This window comes from Camellia sinensis, chromosome 1 (assembly GCF_055761805.1).
Source record: "Camellia sinensis isolate YWXY chromosome 1, ASM5576180v1, whole genome shotgun sequence".
Classification (NCBI taxonomy): Eukaryota; Viridiplantae; Streptophyta; class Magnoliopsida; order Ericales; family Theaceae; genus Camellia; species Camellia sinensis.
In genome coordinates, this window is record NC_138961.1 from 52,389,578 (window position 1) to 52,400,727 (window position 11,150).

Here is an 11,150-nt window from a genome sequence, read left to right on the forward strand (position 1 = left end):
TTTCATATCATGATAACTTATATTGAATGGCCATAGGCCCAGAGTCTTATAGAACAAAGGTATTTTATCTTTCCCATTTCATTCTTTACATACTTGGAACATAGTTGAGCATTAACATACATACTTGAAACATTAATCACAGTTGCGTACTTGAGACATTAACATAGTCGCGTAAACGAAATGCTAATGAAAATCATTAGTCATATGTAAAGAAGATAATGATACTACTACTCACAGTGTTGCGATGATGTGCTTGTTCCTCCCGGAGTGTGCCCTGCACACATTCAACCCTTACAATTTAGTTTCCTTTTCATATCAAATTACTTTCTGTTTTGTTTTACTTCGAAGGAATTTATACATATTAAAAGGCATCAAATACATATTCCGACAACATTAGAGGGTTCTACACGCAAAACGGAGCAAACAGTATTTTTCAGCATGGGCCGCACGTGCGGCAAGCTCTCCCACACGTGCGGCAAAATGCCCCGCACGTGCCTTTTAGACAGTGGCCAAGCCCCTGTTTTTCACCATTTCCCGCACGTGCGGCCATGACTCCCGCACGTGCGGCAGCACCTCCCGTACGTGCGGCCATGACCCCCGCACGTGCGGCGATTCTGCTAAAAAATGTCCGAAAATTCTTACAAAATCCCTCCTTTTGGCACATATTTACAAGGCTCAAATTAGCATTCTTACTTGATAATACATGGTCCAAAATCATGTCAAGATGATGGCAATTACATCAATCTAATTTAGTTCATCATTCTTAGGCTCACAACATACACATGTCCATGAGAATTCTAACTTTACACATCCATAAACATATATCCACATACTTGAATTCAAATTAAAAGCTAAATACAACTTCTCCATGGTTAATTCAAAGTGCATCAAACAACCAAGTAAGAGTATTTTGCCCGTTAACTTCTACACATACACAAGGTTATAATTACCATCTTCAAATACCATAACCAAGGGGGAAATCTTACTCAAAGCTAAGAGAAAGGTTTTAGAAAATGATTAGATTTACCTTAAGCTTGAGCTCCTTAGATTCTCTACCTTCTCCTTGTTGAATTCCTCTCAAACCTCCACTCTCTCTCTCATCCTTTCCCTCTTAGGAAATAGCTTGAAGAAACTCTTCTAAGCCCAACATATATGCACATGAATATATACTTATATATAAGCATATCATAGGGGAATAAAACAAAAATCATTCAGTTTAATCATCCTAAATTGAAATTTCATAAACATGCTTAATATTACTTAAAAATTATGTTGATCATGTATATATACTCAATTTCAGTTAATTAAGACCCTAAGGCTTCCAATTTCTGCTTTTAACTTAGAGATGTAACATATATTTTTCTTGTTGAACAGATAGACATTCTTAATCATATGGTTTACTTACTTAATTTAAATTCCCCATAGGATTCCACAGTAAGCATTCAAAATCACAAAATAGGATCCGAAAATATAATAAAGAACATGTACGAGGGTCGGGTTATTACATTATCCCCCCTCATTTGCATGCCTTGCACCAGCTAGCTCAATACATATATTTTTGACAGAGGAACCTTTTTTTTCTATAAATAGATGACCATTCCTCATGGTTTTAGGTTAGAAAATTTTGCTAAGTGCTCAAAACTTGCCAAATAATCTCCCTTTCTATCTTGCACTATACATACACCATACATACACTTCCTAAACCAAATTTTTTGAGGCTTGTTGCTAAGATTATTGAGCTAAAATTTCAGTTCTTGAGGGTGATCACTTTGTGGTTTGTGAACCAAAGAACATCCTTTCTTTAAGAGGTATATCTTTTGTGATCTCTACATTACTCTTTCCTACTCTTTTCTTACAGTTTTTCACATTGTTTTGGACTAGTTTTGTGGGCTAAAACTTGTGATTTAAAAGCAATCGAAGGTAGAGGGGTTAATCACCCTTTCTTGAACCTTATTCCATAGCTTATATCCTTGTGTTTCTCACTTGTTTCTTCACTTTTAGCTACTGATTTTCAGAGTTTTCAGAGGCTAAAACATGTGGTTTTAAGATTAAAAAATTTGAGGGGTTGGCCACCATTCCTTTGGCTTGCTTACTAGCTTTACTCTCTCTCTCTCTCTCTCTCTCTCTCTCTCTCTCTTGGTTTACTTTTACTAGCTTTTCAACATGATCCTAGCACTATTTTTGCTATTTTAGGACTATTTTAATTGTTTACTTAGTTTATGCTTTGAATACCATGCTTATATTGATGTAAGTCCTCAAACATTTGGTGGTTTAGGCCATAGACACCAATCTATTTGAGTTTATGGCTTTCTTTACATAATTTCCATGTAAATATTCACATCTGTCATCATCATCTTGCCTCTTTTCTTTTGCTTTCTTTGATTACGAGTTGTCTTAAACACTAGTTTGTTGCTCAAGGCATGTCCATGCTTAATGGTTTAATCTCTTTGTAGGTTCATTACTAAGGCATTACAATCTCTCATGTTAAGCACAACCGCTTGTTTGACACTTCCCTTTATTGCATTTTTGCGCTTAGTGGATGTAGTCATCACTTGGGACAAAAATGAATATCGAATGGCAAGGTAATGTAAAAGAGGTTAAAATTGGATCAAAAGAGGTAAAAAAAAAAAAAAAAAAGTAACAAAATTGAGTTGGGTTCAATCGAACGTTATATTGAACCTATTAAGTCTTGAATCATTACATACTTTGGAGTGATGCTTAATGATTCAAGAATCAATGTCTACCACTTCTCTTGAAGTAACTCCATGATAGGGAAGAGGTGTTGTTGGTCTTTAATTTTCATTCATTGATTTTTTTTGTCTTATCAGTTCATAGATCATTGTGCAACAACTTTGCAATAATTGATGATCAGTGAATTGAGTGTACTGCTCCCTTGATTAGTTTCATGATAGGGAGAGGTAGAGAGGACAAACATCTCCTGGAAACACTCTGTTTTTGCTCTGTTTTTTATTCTATGGCAGCAAGGAAGAACCCAAAAACAGTGGTCGGCTGGTCACATTTTGTATGTACAGGCAGTGTTGTTTTTATGGCAGAACATAGCAGAAGCTGAGGCAAAAACAGATTAATTTTCTGACTGCAAAACAAAATAGAATCTGGCAGTAAACAGAGAGATTTCCAGGAGGATGTTCTCATTTGTGTGCGCTCGGCTCCTCATCTCCCGTTCCATTAATTAGTGATTTAATAATTAGTGTATTGTAATTCTTTAGTTGATTCATTTGAATTTGTAATAGTTAGTTAATTTAGTTCATTTAATGTTGTAATGATTAGTTTAATTAGGACATTCATTCAGACCCTCTTATGCGAGGGCAAATTGTAAACACTTGTAAGTGTTGTGTATGTCTTCCAACCCTATTCATTTTTCTCTTTTATTTATTTGCTTACAATGGTTGCATTCATGTTTTTGTTTCATATCATTACCACGTGTAAAATAACCATTTTTTGCAAGCATCGGGTTCGGCTCATCATTCTAAAATTGTTGTCATTTCTTACTTACTTGAATACGTGTGCTAACCGCATGCTTTGATTTGAGCCATATGTCATGTTAATAAACCAAACCTAGTAGTTGCATTTTGTATGCGTTACATAAGCCATTTGCATATAAGAGCATGCATTTTTCTAACTATTTCTTCTATGTTGGCTTGCCTTGGTTGAGTACTAGGTGAGCATTTTTGCTTTAGCATATTGCATGTATGTTAGTGTTTCCATATCAAACATATTTACCATGAGGCTAAGTGTTTATTTGATATACTTGTTTGAATGCTAGTGGATGGAGGCTAGTTCACTTGACTTGGGATGATTTGATTAATGTATATATGAGTTTACTTTTCCAAGTGGCGTATATTCAAAAACTCTTTTCAAACAAAGCATGAAATCAAAGAATTCCAAAACAAGTGAAATAGTCTATACTTACGTGCCTCACATAGTAAGTTACCATAATCAATCAGAACAAGAGCATATACTATATGTAAAATCACATCAAGATTAGTAGAGGCCAATCTTTGATTAGGTGAGTGGGGTGCTTAATTCATGACATTTCCCTCTCATACCTCAGTTCCCGAATCGAGACACTTTGGTGATGATAGACAAGTGGCCTTTGGCATGAGTCATGGGTTTCCTAAATTTTCTAAAAATATTTTGGTAGCGACTCTGAAATTTGGCAATGTAGTCCATTTTTGGCATTTCTAATTGTAAATTGATCTTCCAAAGATTTTCCAGATTTGGACTCTCATTTTTTTTTTCTGTTTCACATTGCACTTGTGAAACTAAATTCAGAACCATAGGAATCCGAACTGTAGGGCTATCATATCCGAGGAGGCTAAACCCCTCCAAGGAGCATGAGAAACCAGCTGCACCACTCAGTGTAGAGTCACCCGTTGGTGGTGTGATTGTTTTGGAACAGGGGTGTTGGGGTTGTGAGATAGAGGTTGCCAGTCGCGGACTTCCTTTTGCATTTGTGTTGATTGACGTGTCGAGTTTTGATGCTATATTGGGTATGGACTGGTTGTCATTGTATCGAGCTGTCATAGATTGTTATTGTTAGAGGGTTACTACATGTATCTTGAGTGGTGATTGTTTTTATTGGGTAAATTACAAATACACCCCATGAGGTTTGATTAAAATACAAATCGCCCCCTATGGTTTTGAAAATTACATTTCCCCTCTAATGTTTCTAATTTCATAACAAATCGCCCCTTTTATTGATAAATCATCAAGTCAATTATCAATTTTTAATGACGTTAAAAATATGTTTCAATTAATAATTTAGGTAATTTCATTTTTTTAGTTAATTCTGTTTAATAAAAAAATTCTAATACGGAGGTATTTGTAATTTTTCAAACCACCGGGGGGTAATCTGTATTTTAAGCAAACCTCAGGGGGTGTATTTTTAATTTACCTATTTTTATTTCATAGGAGATATAGTTGATAGAGTTTTATCACCGATATATGATCCGCGTGGTCGAAGTGAGCTTAGTTGTCTTCGTGCAACCTTCTTGGGTAGTGAGTGATGAAATCCGAGTTGATTTGCCAATGATAGTTTGTGAATACATGGAATTTTTCCTGAGGATCTCACTAGTTTACTACCCCATTGTGAGATTGAGTTCTCTATTGACTTAGTGCCTGGCACGGACCCAATTTCTATTGCACCGTATAGATTTGCACTTGCCAAATTGAGTGGGTTGAAGATTGAACTCCAAGAATTGCTAGATAAGGGTTTTAGTCTCCCTAGTTGTTCACCTTGGGGAGCACTGACTCTCTTTGCCAAGAAGAAAGATGGTGCATTGCGACTTTGTACTGATTATAGAAAGTTGAACCGGGTAACTGTTAAGAACAAGTACCCAATGCCACGCATAGATGATTTGTTTGATCAGTTGAAGGGGCCTTGTTGTTTCTCTAAGAGAGGAAGATATCCAGAAGACAACATTCCATACGCGGTATGGCCATTATGAATTGCTGGTGATGCCTTTTGAGCTAACCAATGCACTCACCGTGTTTATGGATTTGATGAATCGGATCTTACGTGAGTTCCTAGATCATTTTGTAGTTGTCTTCGTTGACGACATCTTGATTTACTCACCCTCTGAGGAGGAACACAAGGAACACGTGCAAGTTGTACTTGAGTTGCTTAGAACCCACAAACTATATGCTAAGTTCGGGAAATGTGAATTCTAGTTGAGAGAAGTAAAGTTCTTAGACCATATGGTATCCGAGGGTGGAGTAACTATAGATTCATCCAAGATAGTAGTGGTACAAGATTGGGAACAACCTAAAAATGCTTTTGAGATCCATAGTTTCTTGGGGTTGGCCGGGTATTTTCGTCAGTTTGTGAAGGATTTCTCTAGGCTAGCCTCACTGTTGACTAGACTGACGAAGAAGGGAATAAAATTTGTGTAGAGTGAGACTTGTGAGAAGTCATTTCAAGAGCTTAAAGTTAGAATTACCACTGTTCCAGTCCCGGAGAGGGCTTTGGGTTATTTGGTGTATTATGATGCTTCACGAGAAGGTTTGGGTTGTGTTTTGTTGCAAGAGGGAAAAGTTGTAGCCTATGGCTCATGTCAGTTGAAAACACACAAGAGGAACTATCCTACCCATGCTTTAGAATTAGTGGTTGTGATCTTTGCCTTGAAGATTTGGAGGCATTACCTTTATGGTGAAAAGTTTGAGGTATGTTCTGATCATAAGAGGTTGAAGTATCTATTCTCGCAGAAGGATATGAATTTGAGGTGGAGGAGGTGGATGGAGTTTATGGAAGACTATGATTTTGAGTTACACTATCATCCGGGGAAGGCCAATGTAGTGGTCGATGCCTTGAGAAGGAAATCCATTAGCAGTGTAGCTTATATTGCCATCCGAGAATGGGAGATGTTAGGTGCTATTGGTGAGCTTGACTTTCATCCTGGCGAGTCTGTTGAGTCGGCAGCTCTGTTTTTGGTAGTTGCACAACCTACACTTGTGAACCGAGTTATAGAAGGGTAGAGAGGTGACCTCAAGGTAGAAACCCTCCTAGAGAAGATCTCTAATGGAAAGGTAGAGAAGGGCTTGAACGTGAATTCCAACTTGAGTGTTAGATATCTTGACTGTCTTTTCGTGCCGGAGTCTTGCCGAGAAGAAGTACTCCGAGAGTTTCACGATTCACGTCTTGCGGTGCACACAGAGGCACAAAGATGTATCACGACCTTTGTCGCTAGTTTTGGTAGAAGGGGATGAAGAAAGATGTAGCCGTGTTTGTGTTGAGGTGCCTTACTTGTCAACAAGTGAAGGTCGAACATCAGAAGCTAGCGGCTTTGCTGCAATCCTTGCCTATAGTCGAGTAGAAATGGGAGCATATCACCATGGATTTTGTTGGGGTCTTCCGAGGACTCAACGGGATAATGACGCCGTTGGGGTGGTAGTTTATTGATTGACCAAGTCAGCGCATTTTGTACCTATGCGCACAAGTGACTTGGTAGATTATCTACCCGACCTTTACATTAGGGACATAGTTTGACTTCATGGGGTCCCTGTGACTATCGTGTCGGATAGAGATCTGCGTTTTATGGCTCAGTTGTGGCAGAGCTTGCAGAATGCCTTAGGCACTAAGTTGACGTTTAGAACTGCCTATCATCCTCAAACCAATGGGCAATCAGAGCGTACTATTCAAATCCTTGAGGTTATGCTTTGAGGTTGTGTCCTCGACTTTAAGTGGTCGTGGGAGAGACACTTACCCTTAGTGGAGTTTGCTTACAGTAATAGCTTCCAGACGAGTATTAGCATGGCACCGTTTGAGGCCTTGTATGGCTGACCATGTAAATCTCCTATGTGTTGGGCTGAGGTGGGTATTGTACCTATGTTGGGTCCAGAATTGGTCCAGGAAATGACGGAGAAAGTTTCACTTATCCGTATGAGGATGGTTACAGCTCAGAGTCGTCAGAAGAGCTATGTCGACTGTAGGAGGAGACCGTTATCCTTTGAGGTGGGAGACCACATTTTCTTAAAGATATCACCTAGATAGGGTTTGATGAGGTTTGGGAAGAGCGGAAAGTTACCTTCTAGGTTTATTGGACTTTTTGTGATCCTAGAGCAGATTGGGGAGGTGGCTTATTATTTGGCCTTTCTGCCACAATTTTCCAGGGTTCATGACATTTTTCATATCTGTATTCTTCAAAAGTATGAGTTGGATCCTTCACACGTGTTGGATTGGACTATGTTAAAGGTTGATGAGGATGCCTCGTATGAGGAGAGACCGATTAAAGTCTTAGATACTGCAGACCAAGTCTTGTGTGGCAAAACAATTCCTTTGGTAAAAGTGTTGTAGCGACACCACGGGTTAAGAAGGCCACTTGGAATCGTGAAGTAGAAGTCCGTGAGAAGTATCCAGACCTATTTGTTGATGTTTGAGCATGTATTGAAAACTTTGTTATGTTAATGTAATATAAACATTGTATATGTTTTGGAAATGTGAACTGCATATTCAGTGTTAAAACCTCATTTATCATGTTGATGGGAATGGATAAGCGGTGGATGGGTCATGGTGATGAATTAGAATTATTATCATTGTTGTAATTGGTTAAAACATGGTTTTAGTATTTAGTTTAAAATTTCTAAAGGGGTAAATTCCTAAAGGGGAAAGATTATAGTGATTCCGGTTTGGACCAGACCCATTTGATGTTTTGGATCCGGTTTCTTTGTCTGATACAGTTGTTCATGTCTTGTTTCCCCTATCTGTCTTTGAGTTTGGCTTTTGGGATGTTTTGGATCCTATACTCGAGTGTCACTTATTGCGCTCGAGCGGTCTTTGTGAGCTCTCAGTACTTTTGTAACTCTGCAAAACTACTAGGAATTGGTGTTCTTCGCTTAAGCGAAGCTTCTTGCACTCGAGCGGTCTTTTTGCGCTCGAGCATTGGTCTTTTGTTTGTAAAACTGCTAGGTGTTTGTATTTTACGCTCGAGCGACAACTTTTTGCGCTCGAGTGGTCATTTCTTTTGTGTCTGGACACTCAAGTGACACTTCTTGCGCTCGAGCGGTCTACGCATCTATCAGTCCGTAAAAGTCACTTTTCACATCAGTTTTTCATCTCTCCCTAAACATTTCAGAACCCTAAGTTGAGACTCCCTCTCTTTAAAACTCACACTCTCTCTACAAATACACCTAGATCCATCAAGTTTTTTACTCGTGTCCCTTTGTTAAAAAGGTAGAGCTCGGCGAGGGCTTCATTCTAATCAAAGCAAAGTTGATTTTTGCCGTCTTTGGATTTCTTACACTCTCTCTCCTCTTCAAAAACTTGAGGTAGGGATACTTTCCACACTTTTTATGAGTTTTAACTTCGTTATTTGTTATTTCTAAGTAATATTGGGATTTTTGGAAGATTTGGAATAATCTAGGGTTTTGGGTAAAAATCAAAAAAGGGGTTTTCGAATGGATCCTTGAATATGATTTTGATATGGAAAATAATAATGAGTTGGGAATACATTGTTGATTTTGAATGTTGGGATTGACTTAAAAAAAAAAAAAAAAAAAAAATGATTTTGTCCTAAATGCCTCAAATGTTGAATTTATATAAATTATGAGATTGATATTGGAATTGTGAAATTGGATTGATGTTGATGAGGATGGTGGAGTTAGATATGTATTATCACTCACCTCTTGAAAATTTGGAGAGTTTATCTTTATCGATAATTGTTTATCTATTTAGAAATATCTATTTTTAGGCTATCTATGGAGGATAGCCATGAGTGTTGTAGAAATTGCATGTGAATTAGGAGAATTGAAACTATTTTCTCATTTATTTGCATTGAGCATTATCTCACACTTATACAGAGGAAATGTTACTGTTTTGAGAAAATTGGTGAATCTGGGAAGGAGTGTTGTTACATCAAATAAGTTGGCCTGTGTGTCTAGGGTAATTGTTTCAAAAACCGCGTGCATACATGGTTGCCGATCTCGCAACCAAATTTTTCGTGAAATGGCAATAGTAGTGTCTGTATAGCTGTCGTGACCCAAACCCGTCCCTATAGATTTGGTGTCATAACCGGCCAGTAATCCTAGGATTACCAAAGGCCTTTGATCAAATTAAACAAATTAAGGGGCTAGCGGAAACAAATAACAAAATATGAGGTCCATAGAATCCCCAAATAGAGTATATACAAATAAAACATAATTCATGGATTCTAATGGTTTAGTTAGCCTTCGGGCAAAAGCATGTGATAGAAAAGAATGTCTAGGAAATCCATCAACACATAGGCATTCTGAGCACAGATAGGAATTATACCTGACACTACTGATTCTGTATTCTATATATCGCCAAGCACAAGTGCAAAAACTCTACCTTGCCTCAAAGGTTCTTTCCCAGTATTAGTTCTCGCATTAGATCTTGGTGCAACAGTGGATCTAGTCGAGCTTACCATAGGACGGTTGGCATTTTCAGCTATGAGTGGGAAATCTTTCATCATGTGGCCAATCTTTCCACACTTGAAGCAAGCACTAGGTGCACGATAACAGACACCCTTATGTTTTCTTCCACATTCAGAACAAATAGGTGTAGATCCACTACTCTAACTTGAGCTGCTAGTAAATCCCGTGATTTGCTTCTTGTTCGTAACAAATGAAAAGCCTTTTCTAAACTTGTACCTAGATCTTTTGCCTTTCCATTCAATTATTAGAGCTTTCGTTTGTTTCATTGTAGCCAAGTTGGATTCAGCCATTGAAGCTCTATGAAGCACATCAACGTATTTGGAGAGTTTTAATACACCGACCTAATCAAACACATCTAAGTCTAGCCCTCCTTCTAATTTTCGAGCTTTCTTATAATCTGCATCTACCATGTGTGGGGCAAAACGGGCTAATTCAGTGAACTTGGCCTCACACTTGGCCACTGACATGTTGCCTTGCTTAAGCTCTTGGAATTCAGACACTTTTCTATCTCGAAAACACTGAGGGAAGTATTTCTCATAGAAGATCTCTTTGAATTTATTCCAAGTTAAAACCCCATTAGTGTCTCGGATAAGTATCCACCAACGTCGAGCTTTATCTTTCAAAGTATAAGTTGGTAACAAAACTTTCTGGACTTCAGAACAGGGAAAGACTTCAAATACTTTTTCAGTCTCTAACATCCATGTCTCGGCCTTTAGCAGCTCAATACCACCCAGAAAAGTTGGTGGCTTCATCTTGTTAAATTTCTGAGTCAAGATGATGATGTCATTGTTTACCAGTTTTGCTTGGACCGAAGGGGGCGGAGGACGTAAAGGTTGTTGTCTTTGTTGTTGCATCATTGCTTCTATTAAAGTTTCAAGCATTCATTCTATTCGGTTCATTCTGGTCTTAGAGGATTCAGCTGTACCATCACTTCTTGGATTTTCCATCTGCTATAGGTAAATAGAGCACTAATAAACACAGGCAAATAATTCTTTACAGTTCCTCAATATTCATGTTCAGATATGCTCAGGTTAGTTCACTTTGGTGCAGGTATGTCTAAATAATCAAACACACACTCACACATGCAGATGTAATGTCCCTACTTCTTTTCTAGGACATCTTATAGCTCATATGGACTGGTGTGTGCGGTATAACTTGTGCTCTAATACCACTCTGTCGCGACCCAAACCCACCCCCATAGGTTTAGTGTCGTAACTGGCCAGTAATCTTGGGATTACCAA

General features: G+C 38.2%; 1 protein-coding gene across 1 annotated transcript; it reads right to left on the reverse strand.

Moving 5' to 3' along the window:
- Positions 1-10,250: 10,250 nt before the first annotated feature.
- LOC145796585 (uncharacterized) lies at positions 10,251-10,766 on the reverse strand. Its single transcript, XM_082881815.1, has one exon. It carries the CDS (start codon positions 10,764-10,766, stop codon positions 10,251-10,253), a length of 516 nt encoding a protein of 171 aa, XP_082737941.1.
- Positions 10,767-11,150: the final 384 nt, after the last annotated feature.